Source organism: Pocillopora verrucosa, chromosome 7, assembly GCF_036669915.1.
Source record: "Pocillopora verrucosa isolate sample1 chromosome 7, ASM3666991v2, whole genome shotgun sequence".
NCBI classification, from domain to species: Eukaryota; Metazoa; Cnidaria; class Anthozoa; order Scleractinia; family Pocilloporidae; genus Pocillopora; species Pocillopora verrucosa.
In genome coordinates, this window is record NC_089318.1 from 13,143,115 (window position 1) to 13,161,822 (window position 18,708).

At 37.9% G+C, this 18,708-nt stretch overlaps 2 protein-coding genes across 3 annotated transcripts in view; one reads left to right on the forward strand and one right to left on the reverse strand.

Annotated features, from left to right (window-relative positions):
- LOC131778582 (tetratricopeptide repeat protein 28) overlaps positions 1-6,117 on the forward strand; it is a 32,748-nt gene extending 26,631 nt beyond the window's left edge. Inside the window, exons 29-33 of the mRNA XM_066169944.1 lie at positions 69-1,266; positions 1,369-2,346; positions 2,449-3,089; positions 3,438-4,835; positions 5,180-6,117. Coding sequence (XP_066026041.1) covers positions 69-1,266; positions 1,369-2,346; positions 2,449-3,089; positions 3,438-4,823 — 4,203 coding nt within the window. The 3' untranslated portion in view covers positions 4,824-4,835; positions 5,180-6,117. The remainder of the gene's footprint in view (positions 1-68; positions 1,267-1,368; positions 2,347-2,448; positions 3,090-3,437; positions 4,836-5,179) is intronic.
- Positions 6,118-7,086: 969 nt separating this feature from the next.
- LOC131778568 (peroxiredoxin-4) lies at positions 7,087-17,975 on the reverse strand. Of its 2 annotated transcripts, XR_010718239.1 has the most exons (8): positions 17,279-17,975; positions 11,180-11,264; positions 10,585-10,621; positions 10,256-10,372; positions 9,482-9,604; positions 9,302-9,397; positions 7,849-7,909; positions 7,087-7,405 (listed from the first exon to the last, which is right to left on the reverse strand). XR_010718239.1 is itself a non-coding variant. In XM_066169964.1 (7 exons), exons 1-7 carry the CDS (start codon positions 17,426-17,428, stop codon positions 7,358-7,360), a joined length of 621 nt encoding a protein of 206 aa, XP_066026061.1. In that variant the 5' UTR covers positions 17,429-17,970; the 3' UTR covers positions 7,087-7,357. The 2 variants fall into 2 exon arrangements, 1 of the variants encoding a protein (XP_066026061.1); XM_066169964.1 differs by lacking the exon at positions 9,302-9,397 and having other exon boundaries at positions 17,279-17,970.
- Positions 17,976-18,708: the final 733 nt, after the last annotated feature.

Below are 18,708 nucleotides of genomic sequence, written 5' to 3' on the forward strand. Positions count from 1 at the left end.
AGGAATTCATTTCATCTTTTATCTTACACCACGATGAACAAAAAACTTATTTTATTACATCAAACCAGGAAGTAGAAATTGCCAAAGATCTGGGAGACAAGACTGGAGAAGGAAGGAGTTATGGCAACCTTGGCAATGCTTGTGGTGGTCTAGGACAGTTCAAAACAGCCATCGACTACCATAAACGTCTTCTAGAAATTGCCAAAGAAGTGGGAGACAAGGCTGGGGAAGGAGCGAGTTATGGCAACCTTGGCAAGGCTTATCATTGTTTAGGACAGTTCAAAACAGCCATCGACTACCATAAACGTCATCTAGAAATTGCCAAAGAAGTGGGAGACAAAGCTGGAGAAGGAGCGAGTTATGGCATCCTTGGTAAGGCTTATCATTGTTTAGGACAGTTCAAAACAGCCATCGACTACCATAAACGTCATCTAGATATTGCCAAAGAAGTGGGAGACAAGGCTGGAGAAGGAGCGAGTTATGGCGACCTTGGCAGTGCTTATGATGGTCTAGGACAGTTCAAAACAGCCATTGACTACCATAAACGTCGTCTAGAAATTGCCAAAGAAGTGGGAGACAAGGCTGGAGAAGGAAGGAGTTATGGCAACCTTGGCAGTGATTATGGTAGTTTAGGACAGTTTAAAACAGCCATCGACTACCATAAACGTCATCTTGAAATTGCCAAAGAAGTGGGAGACAAGGCTGGAGAAGGAGCGAGTTATGGCAACCTTGGCAGTGATTATGGTGGTCTAAGACAGTTCAAAACAGCCATCGACTACCATAAACGTCATCTAGAAATTGCCAAAGAAGTGGGAGACAAGGCTGGAGAAGGAGCGAGTTATGGCAACCTTGGCAATGCTTATGGTAGTTTAGGACAGTTCAAAACAGCCATCGACTACCATAAACGTTGTCTAGAAATTGCCAAAGAAGTGGGACACAAGGCTGGAGAAGGAGCGAGTTATGGCAACCTTGGCAGTGATTATGGTAGTCTAGGACAGTTCAAAACAGCCATCGACTACCATAAACGTCATCTAGAAATTGCCAAAGAAGTGGGAGACAAGGCTGGAGAAGGAGCGAGTTATGGCAACCTTGGCAATGCTTATGATGGTCTAGGACAGTTGAAAACAGCCATCGACTACCATAAACGTCATCTAGAAATTGCCAAAGAAGTGGGAGACAAAGCTGGAGAAGGAGCGAGTTATGGCAACCTTGGCAATGCTTATGATGGTCTAGGACAGTTCAAAACAGCCATCGACTACCATAAACGTCGCCTAGAAATTGCCAAAGAAGTGGGAGACAAGGCTGGAGAAGGAAGGAGTTATGGCAACCTTGGCAGTGATTATGGTAGTCTAGGACAGTTCAAAACAGCCATCGACTACCATAAACGTCATCTAGAAATTGCCAAAGAAGTGGGAGACAAGGCTGGAGAAGGAGCGAGTTATGGCAACCTTGGCAATGCTTATGATGGTCTAGGACAGTTCAAAACAGCCATTGACTACCATAAACGTCGTCTAGAAATTGCCAAAGAAGTGGGAGACAAGGCTGGAGAAGGAAGGAGTTATGGCAACCTTGGCAATGCTCATGGTAGTTTAGGACAGTTCAAAACAGCCATCGACTACCATAAACGTCATCTAGAAATTGCCAAAGAAGTGGGAGACAAGGCTGGAGAAGGAGCGAGTTATGGCAATCTTGGCAATGCTTATGATGGTCTAGGACAGTTCAAAACAGCCATCGACTACTATAAACGTCATCTAGAAATTGCCAAAGAAGTGGGAGACAAGGCTGGAGAAGGAGCGAGTTATGGCAACCTTGGCAATGCTTATGGTGGTCTAAGGCAGTTCAAAACAGCCATCGACTACCATAAACGTTGTCTAGAAATTGCCAAAGAAGTGGGAGACAAGGCTGGAGAAGGAAGGAGTTATGGCAACCTTGGCAGTGATTATGGTTGTCTAAGACAATTCAAAACAGCCATCGACTACCATAAACGTCGTCTAGAAATTGCCAAAGAAGTGGGAGACAAGGCTGGAGAAGGAGCGAGTTATGGCGACCTTGGCAGTGCTTATGATGGTCTAGGACAGTTCAAAACAGCCATCGACTACCATAAACGTTGTCTAGAAATTGCCAAAGAAGTGGGAGACAAGGCTGGAGAAGGAAGGAGTTATGGCAATCTTGGCAATGCTTATGATGGTCTAGGACAGTTCAAAACAGCCATCGACTACTATAAACGTCATCTAGAAATTGCCAAAGAAGTGGGAGACAAGGCTGGAGAAGGAGCGAGTTATGGCAACCTTGGCAATGCTTATGGTGGTCTAAGGCAGTTCAAAACAGCCATCGACTACCATAAACGTTGTCTAGAAATTGCCAAAGAAGTGGGAGACAAGGCTGGAGAAGGAAGGAGTTATGGCAACCTTGGCAGTGATTATGGTTGTCTAAGACAATTCAAAACAGCCATCGACTACCATAAACGTCGTCTAGAAATTGCCAAAGAAGTGGGAGACAAGGCTGGAGAAGGAGCGAGTTATGGCGACCTTGGCAGTGCTTATGATGGTCTAGGACAGTTCAAAACAGCCATCGACTACCATAAACGTTGTCTAGAAATTGCCAAAGAAGTGGGAGACAAGGCTGGAGAAGGAAGGAGTTATGGCAACCTTGGCAGTGATTATGGTAGTCTAGGACAGTTCAAAACAGCCATCGACTACCATAAACGTCATCTAGAAATTGCCAAAGAAGTGGGAGACAAGGCTGGAGAAGGAGCGAGTTATGGCAACCTTGGCAATGCTTATTGTGATCTAGGACAGTTCAAAACAGCCTTCGACTACCATAAACGTCATCTAGAAATTGCCAAAGAAGTGGGAGACAAGGCTGGAGAAGGAGCGAGTTATGGCAACCTTGGCAATGCTTATGGTAGTTTAGGACAGTTCAAAACAGCCATCGACTACCATAAACGTCATCTAGAAATTGCCAAAGAAGTGGGAGACAAAGCTGGAGAAGGAAGGAGTTATGGCAACCTTGGCAATGCTCATGGTAGTTTAGGACAGTTCAAAACAGCCATCGACTACCATAAACGTAGTCTAGAAATTGCCAAAGAAGTGGGAGACAAGGCTGGAGAAGGAGCGAGTTATGGCAACCTTGGCAGTGATTATGGTTGTCTAAGACAGTTCAAAACAGCCATCGACTACCATAAACGTCGTCTAGAAATTGCCAAAGAAGTGGGAGACAAGGCTGGAGAAGGAGCGAGTTATGGCAATCTTGGCAAAGCTTATGATGGTCTAGGACAGTTCAAAACAGCCATCGAGTACCATAGACGTCGTCTAGAAATTGTTAAAGAAGTGGGAGACAAGGATGGGATTGCCCAGGCTCTTTGTAGTCTTGCTACAAATTTTGAAAGGCATGAATGTCTCCAAACCGCCCTCGACTATTATATTTCTAGTAGAGAGATTTTTAATAACGTTCGGGCTAGTTTTCTGTTGAACCATAACTGGAAGATTTCGTATCGAAATGTTCACAAAACAGCATACAATGGTGTTTGGCGCGTACTTTTACTGAAGGGCGAACATGTCAAAGCTCTTCTTGCTGCCGAGGAGGGACGTGCACAAACTCTAGGAGATATCGTGGATTTAAAGTACAACTTTCGACAAACCCTCACGCGGTGGAACTCTAGAAAATGCTCCGATTGTCTTTTATTAAGAAACATTTCATCAGATGCAGTTTTTCTAGCAATTACTGGACCTTACATTGCTTTGTGGGTTATTCGGAACGGGGAAGTCGTTCAATCGAGAATAAAGCATGTGAACAACTTTCTTTACAAACGTGAATTAGAAGTTTACATTACCTCTTTGAATAAGGCTGCTTCCTTGCAAGTTAGTGCAAGAGCTGCTGTTGAATGGGAAAAAAGTTCAACTCAAGTGGGCCAAGATGAAAAAGGAACGAGCGATGGTTCTCCGCGAAACGCGACGACAAATGCCCTGCGGAAGCTTTATGATATCATAGTTTCTCCTATCGCAGATCTGATTGATGGAGAAGAGCTTGTATTTGTTCCTGAAGGTCCACTTTGCTTGGTGCCCTATGCAGCATTGGTGGATTCGAATTCAAGGTATCTGTGCGAATCTTTCAGGATTCGAGTAATTCCATCCCTAACCATTTTAAAATCAATCTCAGACTGCCCGACAGAATTGCACAATAAAACAGGTGCACTGCTCGTGGGTGATCCATGTTACAAGCAAGTCCTTTATCAGGGTAATTTGTTGAATCAGCTGCCGGGTGCAAGGAAAGAGGTGAAGATGATTGGAGGAATCCTCGGTATTGCTCCTCTCGTTGGAGGGGAGGCGACAAAGGAAGAGGTATTAGGACAAATTTCCTCAGTTGCGTTGGTTCACATTGCAGCGCATGGTAAAAAAGAAACAGGAGAGATTCTCTTGGCACCAAACACGAGTAGGACCACCTGTCAAGCTGAAGAGGAAGACTATCTACTGACAATGAGAGACGTGTTACGAGCCGGGCTGCGAGCGAAACTGGTTGTGCTAAGTTGCTGTCACAGCGCTTGCGGTGAGGTTATGGCCGAAGGTGTGGTTGGCATTGCGCGAGCGTTCTTAGGTGCCGGTGCTCGATCGGTTCTGGTAGCCCTGTGGGCCATTGATGACGATGGTACTCAGGAGTTCATGAAACATTTCTACGGAGCACTGGAAGAAGGCAAGGGTACCAGTGAAGCTGTCAATCAAGCCGTGAAGTGCATGAGAGAGTCTGAAATGTTCAGTAAAGGGAATTACTGGGCGCCATTTGTACTCATTGGGGACGACGTGAAACTGGAATTAACAGAAATTTAAAAGGTATCCAAAGTAAGTGCGCCTTTAATTTTGCTCAATCAACGAAGAGTGAGATGTTAATTATCGCCTCTTCGTTCCTTATGGAACTTTTTCATGAATATTTAGTTGTGTTTCCAATAACCCTTTATGTCTTCATGTCTTTTATCTTCATTACGTTCCTGCAGCCGAGTTAGAGGGTGCACAATGCAAGGATAACACAAAACAGAGAAATAAGTTTCTCGTTGAGTTATTGCACTGCCTGTTGTTGATGCCGAGACTCGCAGTTTTTCTTTTGTAATAAAGCAGGGCACTTAAATCTATCTCTCGATGAATTCAAGAAAAATATTTAATTTGCGGCTCTTATACTTTTCTTGTAGGTCATCACTGATGGATCTGTATGCAGACAAGAGTAGAGCCCAGGCGTTTGGTACTGACTAATGCCAATCAAAACCAACAAAGGCACGCGATACAAATTTAATGTCACGCGGTGTTGAATTGAACCAGTGGAATCATGAAATAACCTGCATTGAGGCTATAATCAAATAAGTGATTTGTTACCATATCATTTAATAACTTTTAAGTACAATTTGAAACTCTTTTTGACTTCTTTTAAATTCAGCTTTGTGGATTTAAACTGGTAAAAGTCAGATGGTTTACTTTTAAAAAGATATTTTTTGCAGAGATTGAGTAGTGTTGCGACCATGTTGAAGACAAGTTATGCTGAGAAAACCTTTTAATTAATTTCACATGGTCTTCGTAAGGATTATACAGCGATGTTTTCTAAATCATAAGTTTAATACGAAAGTATAACCTTTGGTCTTTTGGCATATCTTACCTTTGAATTTCTAACTTGTTGCAGGTTGTACATATGACTGCTTTTTTTACATGCATTTGGACATGCATTTGATACATTTTGACCCATTGGATTGATAGCTTAATTTTTTAATCTTAAAGCCTTTGCCAGCTTGGAAGTAATTTACTACCCATAAAAACTAGAGCAGGCATAAATCATGAACTATGGAAAACACAGAGTCCATTGGTAATTACTTGATACATAATCCAATCAAAATCCATTTCAGATCTTCATTTCAGTTCTTACTGTTTTTGTATATTTCATGCAATTTTCGCTCGGAAAATTTGGTGAAAAAGCAGGCGATGTTTTTAGATTATCACTCTTCTGCCTGATATTGCAAATTTAGTGTAAAAAGAACCTCCGAAACACAAAAACTAGAACACCATGAAATTCATATTCTGTTACACCCCTTCACTCTGTCTAAACTTTTCCTTTTGCCAAATTAATTAAACAGCTGTTGAATTACACGGATAAGACCCACACCTCGCGTCTAATTCACTTGGACAAGGGAAGCTGGTTTGAGTGAAAAGACGGTCAGCTTCAAAGGTCATTAAGCTAAGTCTACAACGAAATATCCATGTTTTTCCTACCACCCTGTCAAAGAGGATACATTCCGCTAGAGACCAAGACTGTGCTTTTAAAATGCAGCCAAGTATTATTGTTCACCGCTGGTTCACATGTTTCACACCAAATGCGCGGGGCTAGATTTCCGACGGTTATCGAAATTTCAGGGTAGGGGGGCGGGCTCATTTCCTGTACAGCAACTGCTTTTCGATCCAAAACTGAAAATTGTTTACTGACAATAGGCCATTTTGCAGTTGTGTACTTAGTTGCCAAGCCTCTGATTTGGAGTGAGGCTGAAAGTGACCTTGTTATGATAGAGACTAGTATCTAGTTAGCATGATAACAAAGTAATTTGCATTTGAAAAGCAGCAAGGTTTGTATCATAACAAGGTCACCATTAGCCTCATTCCTGTTCAAAGGCTTGGCAACCAAGCACACAACTGTAAAATGGACTATTTGTTCTATTGACTTGCTCACCTAGACTTAGGGAAACATTTCAACTCTTTAACCCCTCAGTGCTACTATCATGTAATGTCTCCCTACAGTATCAAGCCGAGCTAAGTATTAAGGCCATGAGAATCAGGGGAATGACCGCCAAAATCCTCGTTGTCAGCACCGTAGGAAATGTATAGCAAGAGAGCGGGTTGAAGAATTGGTTTCAGAGTTAACTCGTGGAGTAACTAATCAGAGTATGTGAGGTGATTTTTAAATAGCAAGAAGTCTAATAATTCACTACAGCCATACTCATAGGAGGAGCAAAACAAGGGAATCACACCTCACCATTACTCCACCCCAATCCTACGCGCACAGAAAAGCGCAGGCCTTTAAGGCCACTACAAAACAACTAAAGAGATTACTACAAAGACCTATCTTTAAGTTAGATTTGTTTCTCGATTCTCGCCAAAAGTTTTCTTACAAATCGTTCGTAACTTTTCTGGATGCAAAGTAAAACAAAGCCACCTAAATAAGGACAACTCTCAGTTTTTTTTTCAATTCCAAAGTTTGTTCAGTTCATTTCTTCTCTTCCTCATCTTCTCCTTCAGTCTGTTTTGCAAAGTACTTCTTTTTTTCTGTTGGATATCGTCTCTTTACCAGGCTTCCAACCGGCCGGACAAACTTCCCCGTATTTGTCAGTATATTAGAAAGCCTGGACTAAACGTAAAGTCTCGTCGACTGATCGGCCCACCTGCGAAATAACCAGTTCAGATTAACTTCTTTGAGTAGTTAAGTTATAAATAGTACTTCACACTTTATAAAGCCAAAGACCGCGAACCGCAAAAAAATCAGGAGACTGGACACAAGGAGTCTTTTTTCTTGATACTATTTACTAAGCTTTTTTTCTCCCTTGTCCAAATCAAAATCGAATATCAATATTTTTCAAATGAAATAATAAAAACGTCACGAAATAAAAGGAAAGGGATCACCACTGCTTAACACTTAAACAATGAGCTTGTGATTTTTACCACGTGACAGTGGACGAGGGCCAGACTCGAATCAAATTATATGAATGGACAGATAAATTTTCTCAGCGTATCAAGAACAATTAACTGTAGAAGCAAACAGCTACATAAAACTCGCAGTACAAATTCACGGTACAATTACAGTCATACATGTACAGTTACAACATACCAGTAGGTCATTCATTGTGATCTGTCGGAGAGTTCCTTTGTCATCTATTACAAATAGACCCCTGAAAAAGAACAGGCATGTAATAAAAGTGGTCATAAAGGTAAGAATATTCTCACCTTAACCAAATCTCCCTTGCCTAACTATCAGACCTGTTATATAGCATGAAGGAAGCAAAGTACAGCAACCTGATCAGACCTGATCTGAGAGTGTTTTTAATCCATAGATGTTATGTCCATTACAGGGACATAACTCCCCCCCCCCTCCCTCCAGCTCCCCCTCAAAAGTAGTAATATTAAGGGGAAAAAACCATCCGACCAAGAGAGACTCTTCAGTATATGAGTTAAGTTTTTCTTAACTATGTGGTGTGACAGCCAACAATGCAACAAGGTAATGCCAGTCAGGTGCTCAAAAATGGATATCTTGATCCAGGGAAGGAGCACAAACAAAGAAATGTTCAGCTTTTAGAAATCAAGAATAGGTAGATTGCAGATAATGAAATACTTTGTTCAAGTAGATATGGTCTATTAAATGATCATCATTATCATTATCATTGTCATAATCATTATCATCATTACATCAAATAAGTTTTTTTGGTATATACCACACAGATGAATAGTGCTTTTTGTGTGCTATGATTGGCTGGCTTGAAAGTGATTAACAAGTACCGTAGTTATTCGGTTATAAGGCGCACTCGGCTATAAGACGCACCCCCAATTCGGCAACTTCATTATTGCATGTTTTCAAACTGAGAAAATCACTAAAATACTTGGTTATAAGGCGCACCGTTGTTTGAGGAGTAAAGATCGGTCAAGTTTATTGTAAATTCTTTCATAAACTTACAAAAAAGCGAAAAAGTCGCGTATTGATTTTATTTTACCGTTATTCACCAAAAGCAGAATTGTCGCACACGCGACCACGCACACAAACAAAAGCCTTGATTAGACAAGATGTACCGCCGAGAATGCAGGTCTCAGTGCACTAAAAAGGCTGAAAGGATGTAGAAGGTATTTACCTCTTCGCTTGTTTATTTTCGTTTCGTTTTGTGACGTATCAAATTACTAAGCACGTGCTCTCGAGCACGTATCACATCTATGCAAATTTGACTTCGCTTGTCTTTTCAGAACAACCATACTCAATGTGCGTGTGTCATTTTATTTGCTTGAAATCGTACCAGTAACTGTGATAAAAAAAAATTGTTTCGGGAAAATATTCGCCTATAAGACGCACCCAAACTTTGGCGGTAATTTTTAGTAGAAATTAGGAATTTCTTGAAAAAAACGGTGCGCCTTATAACCGAATAACTACGGTACTATTCCCCTTTGAGCAGCCAAGGCAACAGAATCATGCATCAAAAATTAAATTCCAACCATTTCTTTGTATATTGACAGAAATGTACTGATTTTTTTTATTTCTGTGTGGTATATACAGTGTACATGCTAATACAATTATTTACCGCAGTGTTGGTGAAAGTGGTAGATATCCCCAGCTATTTCCCCTCCACTTCGTTGAATAATGTTTATTATTCCCAGATGATCACAGCTGACAAACACTGAACACATTATGTTTAAATAGAATGGCTTACTGTCACAAAAAGTCAGAAACATGAGGAAATACAAAACACAGATATCCTCACCTTAAGGTGTGACCTTCATTCTCAAGTAGTACTTCATAATCTTTAGCAATTTGATGGTTTAAGTCAGATAACAGAGGATATTTAAGCCTTCCCAGTCCACCCTCTTTCCTTGAAGTGTTGATCCTGGAATTGAAAGGAATATAGGAACTTATTTATTGCCTCTGGTACCTCTGGGAATTTTTAACAATTCAACAGATACAAGGATTACTCTACTAGCTGTTTTGAGAATTCCTCAAATTACCAATCATGCTTAAAATAAAGGTGAACACTGCTGTAGTAATATATATCTTTGTGATTACGCATGGAATCATTCAAAAGTTCTCTCCTGGATGACTATATTGTAATAATCTAACACTTTACGCAAACATGTAGAATGAATGTAACTTAAAACTGAAATACATTTTATGGTAGATTTTTTTACCAAAAATGGAAATTCTTCCTTTTTACTTTAATTTCTGGCATTCTACAAATCTTCAATATAAATTAGAAATACCTTTCTCTGTTTTCTTAAAACTCTCAAATCCTTTAAAGTTACATATTCAGTTAAAATTTAGGATTGACCCTTAAACTCCTGAGAGTGACTAACATCTAATTTCTCCTTACAACATCACCCCTAAATCAAACATTAAGGTCATGAGAATAAAGGAGATGATCACCAACTAAAGAAACTCTTGATTGTTGAACAAATTCTCCTTTTCAGAACCCTTGGAAATGTCTAGAGAGTAGTAATGGAGAATATACATACTGATGTTAGGGTGTAAAGGGTTAACATACCAAGCTAAATGGGTAAAAACTGAATCTACTGAACAACCAACAACTTCAGTGTTGATTGCCCTGAACTCTTCAATTCTGTCACTAAAGGCAGTGATCTCCGTTGGACAAACAAAAGTACTGCAAATGACAACAAATAGGTGTTATTTGTAATGATTCAATTTAAAATAATATGCATGCAATTAATGAAACTTTTAATATCAGTCACCTTGAGAACAATGTTGACTACTCAGTAGCAATTGCAGAGAGATGACTAATTTGGCAGGATAGCATGAAGGTAGCAAAGTACAGCAAACTTTTAGTCAAAGAGTATTCTAACATCTAATACTCACAAGTCAAGGGGATAGAAAAAGAACACCAGATATTTTCCTGTGTAGGAAAAAGTAATAAATATAACACAAATTAGAATAAACTGGAAAGAAAAGACAAATCATCCACAGATGACCAAAAACATCAAGTGAACATGCCAGAATTTGAGCAAGGGGAAGGTTTATCAAAAATCTGTAGAAAAAACTGGAAGAAGAAGACAAATCATTAACAGATAATGAGAAACATCACAGAAACATGCCAAAAATTGAGCAAGGGGAAGGTTTTTGAAAGAGATAATAATATTTTTAACCAATGTTTCATTAGATGAATTTGGTCACAACAGGTCACTTGACTGAATCTGCCTTGTGCATCTCCAAACAGGCAATGCCCATGCACTGACAAATATGTGTTCATTCAAGCCCAGGCAGAGGCCTCTGTTTATATAATAGCACATACAGAAAGGAAAATATTTATAAGCATTACAGTTTCAAACTGCTCCTGGCAGAATTACCAGTAGCCACATACATGATCTTTACAAACCTGTGACTGGACTTCACATAAGGCTCTCAGTTTTCCAAGTTACAGCTGTATCTATGAGCTCACAGAAAAAAAACTTACCTCTAGAATCAGTCATCTTCAAATATTTGAACTGTCCATTAACAACTGCAGTCCCTTCCCAATGATCGAGGTTCTGGTTTAGAAACTGTGCAGAAAAAGACTCAAAGGTCACCATTTTACATCTAAAGGACAATATTTATATCAAAATCAGAAACAAAAAGGGAACACAAAAAAGATTTCTCCTATCAAGAACTCAGATATTCTGGGACTGAATTGCCCTTTCCAAACACCGAAGACTTTTTTGCTACACTTCACCACCCCTTTCTCAATAACTCCAAAGAGCTGAGTTTAAGCAAAGGGTGTTCCCAATCCCATTCAAAGACTGATTTTAGAAAAATTCATGTTTCACCAATACTTTAAATGTAGCATTTCATGCATCAAAAATTTAAAAGGGAAATTTCATATCACTCTTTTTAAGTGCAAGGTTCCAGGCAGGGGAATCTTTAGGTTTTCACAAAATGATAGAAAAAATAAGCTGGTTTCATAATAGGAGGCAAATCAGGCTTCAAAATGCTTCATAAATTCACAAATGGAGCTAGCCTTTCTTTAAAATTCACATGTCACAAATTAATTTTGACATTAATCACGAGTTTACTGTACATATAAACCTTTTGCCATCCTCTCCAAACATTTGATTTTTTATGAGCCACTCCAACTGTTAAATGTACATCATTCCATGTCAATTATCTCAGAGAATCTGGAGTTACCACATTTACAATGTATTTGGCTGTAACCAATAATCCTTGCTATAAGCCAACTGACCCCAAACTTCCAATGTGTAAAATTAACTCAACCCTTTAAATTCCAAGATATGGCTATTAATTCTCTCTTCTAGCTGCTACTTATTTCCTTATAAATTAGTAACAAGAATTTGGTGTTAAATCAAGATAACAAATTCTAATTGAGAAGCATTCTCATCACCTGTTTGCTGCATAATGTATGAACATTATAAGGAAAAATTACACATTCGTCACTTTTAGGAATTAAAGGGTGAACCAACGTGAATAAGTCGAGACCTATTCTTGGACTTTATGTACATGTATAACAAAGACCCAACAATTTTGCATACATTTACACTAAAATCTGCTTTTCTCTCAAATGAAATTTATAAAAAAGCTATGCAATGAAAAGATGAAAGTTAACAAAGATTCCCCTGCATAAAACACATGCATAAATAAACTGAAGCTTTACTTTGAGTGAAAATAACTTGGCTTATAGCTGAATAATTACAGTATATCAAAATGATACCCTCAAGGTCACAAGTTTTTCAATTGTTATCACCTAGCTGTTGTTGATATTGTCAATACGGAGTTACTGTTATTAAGTGAATTGAGAAACATGATTTTGAAATAAATGTCACCTTACAGCTTATGGCAACTTTGAGTAAATGCTGCAATGCAAATGCTGAAAATCTAATAAACACCTTGACTTTTGATCAAAGGAGCAATGAAAGTGGATCATTTGTAAATTTTCCACAAAATTAACATTAAAAAAATTATGAGTGCTTGAAAATTTTAAATTCCATAAAATCAATTGATGATTTGTTAAGACCAAAATTGAGACTGCAGACTGGGTACAAAGTACATGCTGCATCAAAATATTTCTCCCTTGCTAAACACACCATACCAGCATGTATTAGTCTAAGATGCTGAGTGAAAAACACTTAATAATATTCCCTGGAAGAGCATTACTGTTAAAATGTCATAACTAAAACTTATCTCCCTAATATATTTCAATCAGTGTTTATTCACATTGTGTATACTGCAATCTTTCCCTTCAACCCTTTAACTCCAAATAATAATTCTCCTTACTGTCTGCCATACCATTCTTATGATGCTAGTTGAAAGAATTTGTTATTGGATCAAATAATCCCCTAAATGATACTTTTCTTTATTCTCATCCCTTTTTTGCTGAACTGATACTGTCTTGTCACCCATGGGAGTTAAAGAACTAAGTAAAACACTGAAAATACCAAGCTCAGAAGGCATTAAACAATTATTTTTAGAAGATTGTAGGTGTCATGCTTAGAAATTCTAGATATGGGCAGTGAGAATATTTTAGCAATGGGCATTATTACATAATGAGCATAATTAGAATTTATATGATGCACAGATATGAATGATCCAATACCCTTTGCAGAAAATAAAAAATTAAAGTAAAATAAAAAATATAAAAAAAATTAAAATAAAATTTAAACAAATAAAAAAATTTCAATGATAATGGCAGCTAACTAAAATCACTATAAAGTTACATAGAGATAAGAAAACCTTATGATTCCCTTAAGAAGATAAAAACACTTCATTACTGGAGGCAACAAACTAAAAGCTTGGCTTAAAAGGTAAGTTTTGAGACTACGCTTAAAACTAGGTACAGTTCAGTGATGTTACTAAGAAGACTTTTCCTAAGGTAACAGTCTCAATCACTCTGACGAAGGGCTAAGGCTCGAAACATCAGCTGTTAAACTCTTTACAGTGGCAAATTTACCCTATCAATTCAGTTGATAATGCTAAATTACCCTGGTATAATCTCTCCCACTGACATAGCACCACGGTTTCTATAGAAACTTACCCCCTTTATTCTAAAGGTTCCATCACCATGGAATACGACCTCAGCAAGTTGATAAAGAGGTCATAAGAAGTTAATTGTCAGGTGTGTGCACAGTGCAAAGCCTCAGGCAGATACTGGTATTAACGCAAGCTCGAAGAGGCTGTGTATTCTCCTAACCTTGGTTTCTGAAAATCTATCCCACAATGACAGCTGATTCTTTTCGTAAAAAGTTAGCTTTTGGTTTGCTAAGGGAATAACTCTACAACAACAAAGCTCTAGAGCACTGACTAAGGGAAACCTTTGCCACACTTAGTGCAAAGGATTGAAATGTTATGGGAACAGATTGAACACACTACATATTCTTAACATGGATTTTGCCATAGAAATCAAAAGGCAAATGCAACAAACTAAACATTCAGTAACAGGAGTTTTTTTTTGTTCTAATCTTGACCCTCATTTAAAATGTTTTTTGGTTATGGATGGATTTGCTCAGCAATGGTTTCAATCTACATGAAACTAGTTAAAAATTAAAGATTTCAAATGACACATACTGCATGTACTATCCCATGTTTAGAAATGCCGTGTTTGAGTTAAAACCTGTCTTTCCTTTTTACACAGAAAAGTTTTTTCTCGCACAAAGGGCAAAGGCTCTGCTTAGAAATTAAGAAATTCTATTGACATGTACCAGTAAATAGAAGAAGATAAAGGAAAAGATCAGTTTCCTTATCTTTAGAAGTTCCTCTTTGAACTATTTACACTTAATTTTCTCAGCAACAGTTTGGTGTGGTAAGTATTCTCCTACAGTGTAAGTATAATATCCATTGTAAGAGGAGGACATTTTGGAGTTTAAATACTAGCATTTGTGGGTTAATTAGAAAAATCTGCTTTCATTTAGCTAAGAACTTCTTCAAATCATTTCACCAAGGCATTTAAATTTATAAGAACTGAGAATGGCCTTGATTTTCCTGCACAAGTGTTGACATGTAAATCTTCTGTTTTTGATGGTGAAAAGGTTAAATACCAAAAGAAACATCTTGCAATCTCCCAAATGAAAACTCCTTTTGAAGAGCTCATAACAATAACTATCGTAGAATCCGTCTGATATTCAATGAAAACATTACTGAATTCTGAAGCAACAGTCGACAATCTTACTCATTTTAAATGTTCTGTTTTGACACAGAACACTAGGAGAGATACCTATGGGTATCGCTATGGTTGCTTCTTTTGATTGAGGTTTCATCCCTTAGAAATTAAGTAATATTAAAAAGGTAATTGATATGTAATTGCTTAGGCTTAGTAAAAATCTTAGAGATACAACTTTTATATTTCTAGGAAAAAAATTCAGTCTATCAAAATAGCACTCACATCAGGTTATCTCTCATCTAGATTCAGAACCTGTCATTTGTGATAGAAGAGTGTTATTTCATTCTAAGAAAGTAAAATTTGGATTTAATAATTGATTAATACTGATTAAAACAACACCTTCACCCTGATTAAATATGCCAACAAAACAACCTCTTGCTCTCTAAGAAAAGCAAATTAACTGTGTTTGCTCCAATCAGTCAAGAAAAAATAATATCTAGTTTTCCACCTGGAAAGTATTTCTTCCATAATTAAAACAGATTTAAAATTTCTCTTTCAAAATATTAATATCAGCAACATGGGTGTAATTAAAAAATGGCTTATCTTTAAGGTGATGTCCAAGTCACATTCATCAAATTAAATATGATAAGCGTTTGCCATTAAAGGGCATGTAAACCCAAAAAACGTTCTTTTTCTTTTCACATAGATGTTTAGTAAATATATCAAGTACACCAAAGGTACCATTCGTTTATTCTCAAAAGTCCATTTTCACTTTGTAAAAGCTCTTCCAAATTCGAAACATTCGCCATCTTGAATGGCGCCATCTTTCCTGTGACGTCACGGGTGGACCCTACAAAGTCTCGTTTTATAATCGCGTGAGGCACGAAGGAGTCTTTCCTACAGCCGTTGTTTGCTGGTCTCGTCATGATTTTTTTACTTACAGTTTGCTTCAATATATTCAATTTTTTCGTAATGGTGAAGCGTTGTGTCGTCCAGTTTTGTACTGATTCAAACAAAACTGGGCATACAATGCAAATATTTCCAAATGACGCAAATTTGAAGCGACAATTTGTGAAATTTGTTCAAGTGAATATAGCCGATTTCGTCGAGCCGTTCGAACGTTCTGTTGTTTGTAGCAGTCATTTTTCTCCCTGGTGCTGTACCGACGATTCAGGCCTCACCAGAGGCAAATTATTCGGAAATATAAAAACGACCCATACAGTCGGCAGACGACGAGGATTCGGAAGTGGCCGACCGAACTGAGAAAGAAGTTGAGCTCTTCAAAAGTTAGAGGTCAACAGAGAAAGTACAAAATCAATTTACATGAAAACGTTTCGTTAATTAAACAACAATAGCTTTATTGGTTCTCTGAAAACATCTTTTTTCTCATCTAATGAAATATTATGGGGAAGCTAGTTGTTCGGGAGCCAGCGCTGAGCCCGTAAAAGACACTGACATGTCTGAACCTTTGCCTGAATTCGAAACACGTATCAAAGAAAGAGAATTCGTTGATATCAGTGTGTAATAACGTGATGTGGAATTTTGTCGGTTCGATACAAAGAATTCTATACAGGATCCCATAATCAACCCTTATGTTCTATAAGAAAATCCAAGCCAGCCCCACTTGGTGCTTCCTTTGAGAAACCCTGCAGAGAAACAGCAGAAGAATTTGTGTCACGGTTTTTACAGCAGTGAAAATGCATTCAAAGGTCAGTAGGACAATATTCATCATTTTGAGTACAACTTAAAAGATCCTGATTTCAGCTTGCAAAACTATCTTTTCAATATTTCAAATCGAAGCAAACACAAAGGGGTTGGATAATTATGAAGGCCATACAAGGAAATGTGCATGATACAACTTTTTTATCGATGGAAATGCTTCTGAGATGAAGGATATTGTTTACCGCACAAGATAGCACAGCGACCCTAAAGTGTTTGCCGAGATATCCCCAACACCAACGAACAAGCTATCTGTAGGCAATTTAGCGAAATTTCCTGCCCGGAAAGAAGCGAAAAACAACTAGCTCTAGTACTGTATTATTAAATCAATGGCAGAAACAACTCAAGTAAATCGATCTCAAAATGTAACAAAACAGATGAAACAGAAAATATTTAGCTTAGTCGTTTCTGGTGTGATTATCCGTGCTTTGCTGCTGCCTGTACGCGTACTTGGCCGTCTCCAGCACCCAGAAATCGAGGCAAATTGACTGAAAACCTGGATGCTCAGTGATACAGCTTATCTGGGTGTCAGGCCATTTTGCCACAATTGCCCGATTTCCGTACAACAAACACTTTCATGAGTTGTCGGCATTGGATTACAAGTTCCACACTCGCACCTTTGATAATTTTATATAAAACACTTTCAGAAGCTCAAGTTAAAAAAAATTATGTTGCATTCCTTTAGATGGTACCCTCGCCTTATTGCATTTTCATGTTAAATACAAATAAATCACAAAGTAAATTAAATACCAGTCTGAGTTTCCGAGACGGTCGCATCGCTGTCGACATGTTCTGTACTGTCTTCGTGCGGATCGCTTCGGTGAACCTTATGCGGCTCATATTGTTAAGGACGTGGCCCAGACTCTCCTGAAGATTCTGGATTATCCCCAGCGCTGTCATGTACTAAGCTTAAGGCATTCGAGTTGCTATCTTCTGAAAAAACATCTTCCAAACTACCGCTACTTACACGAACTCCCATACCAGTTCTACTGGGGAATATGTGTTGCGCAACATTTTAGTTCCACCGCTTACGTCACGACTTCTCGCTATTGTTTTTACCGGAAATGGAATTTCAGTTGAAAATGCCGATTTTCTCCTAAAATAAGTCGAATTGGACAAAACTAATTTCAAATTCGTTTTCTACGCCACTTTTTACATAGTATAAGAAAAACATATTTTTGGGTTTACATGCCCTTTAAACAACTTCCAAAGAGCGTCAAAGGATAGTTATTGCCCTGAAGAATTTTCAGGGTATAGTTTATAATCTTTTGTACTATTCTCACAGAAGTATTTCTAGGAAACATCTAAGGCTTTTTCTACGAGGAAGGTGGTTACAAAAATGCAATCCTTCAAGGAAACTTTATATAATGACTTAGGGTACATATTTGTACATTTTTTGTAACAACACTGTTATCATGAGAATATTTTGGATAGTCTGATTTGTTACTGTAAAGTTAGTCAAACAACTTACAATTTGCTGAGTTCTCCATCATCAATCTCCTGTGCATTTCCCATTCCAATTATCCATTCCTCTTTGAATCCTGTTTTCATCCTCATCTTTCAACTCTGCAAATCCAATAAAATAATTGATTAATAACATAAAACACACATGGTTAGCTTTCTTTTTGTCAGTTAGGCCATCTAGTATGTTTAAACTAGCAGTACTGGTCTTATTAGAGTCCTTATAGCATAGCTTTAGTTGGTGTTAAAATAAAGAATTATTTGTTAAGCAACTTGTCAGTATAGGGCCACTTCCTTTAATCATTGCTCAAGGTTTCCCCAATGATTTTCAGAAAAACTGCCCTACTTTTGGAAATTGGTTAAGAAAAAAAATTTCTTGACTGGTATAAAAAATTCTGATCAAGTATTCGAAAAACAATCACTGATAATGACAACAGCTCTTTTCAAGACACCCCTCACTGACTAGCATACAGAATCTCCTTACAATATTACCACTGAATTACACATTTAATGTCATGAGAATAAAGGAAATGATCACTAACTAAAGAAATTCTTGATTGTTAGACAAATTCTCCTTGTCAGCACCTTAGTAAATGTACAGGGAACAGTTATGCATGCATTCTGAGTGGTTCTCACTTATGATCTATTGGAGGACAGACATATAGATGACATTATCATTAAAACTTTTTTTAATTCTTTATTATATAAAACAAATACAT

Bases quoted from the DNA above. Each gene is read 5' to 3' on its own strand.
- LOC131778568 (XM_066169964.1), bottom strand. From the start codon at position 17,428: ATGACAGCGCTGGGGATAATCCAGAATCTTCAGGAGAGTCTGGGCCAC. The intron at 11,265-17,278 runs GTATTTAATTTA...TTTTCTGCACAG, and splicing joins CGTCTCGGAAACTCAGACTG to TTTCTAAACCAGAACCTCGA. The intron at 10,373-10,584 runs GTGAGTATTAGA...TGTCATTTGCAG, and splicing joins TTTTTCTATCCCCTTGACTT to TACTTTTGTTTGTCCAACGG.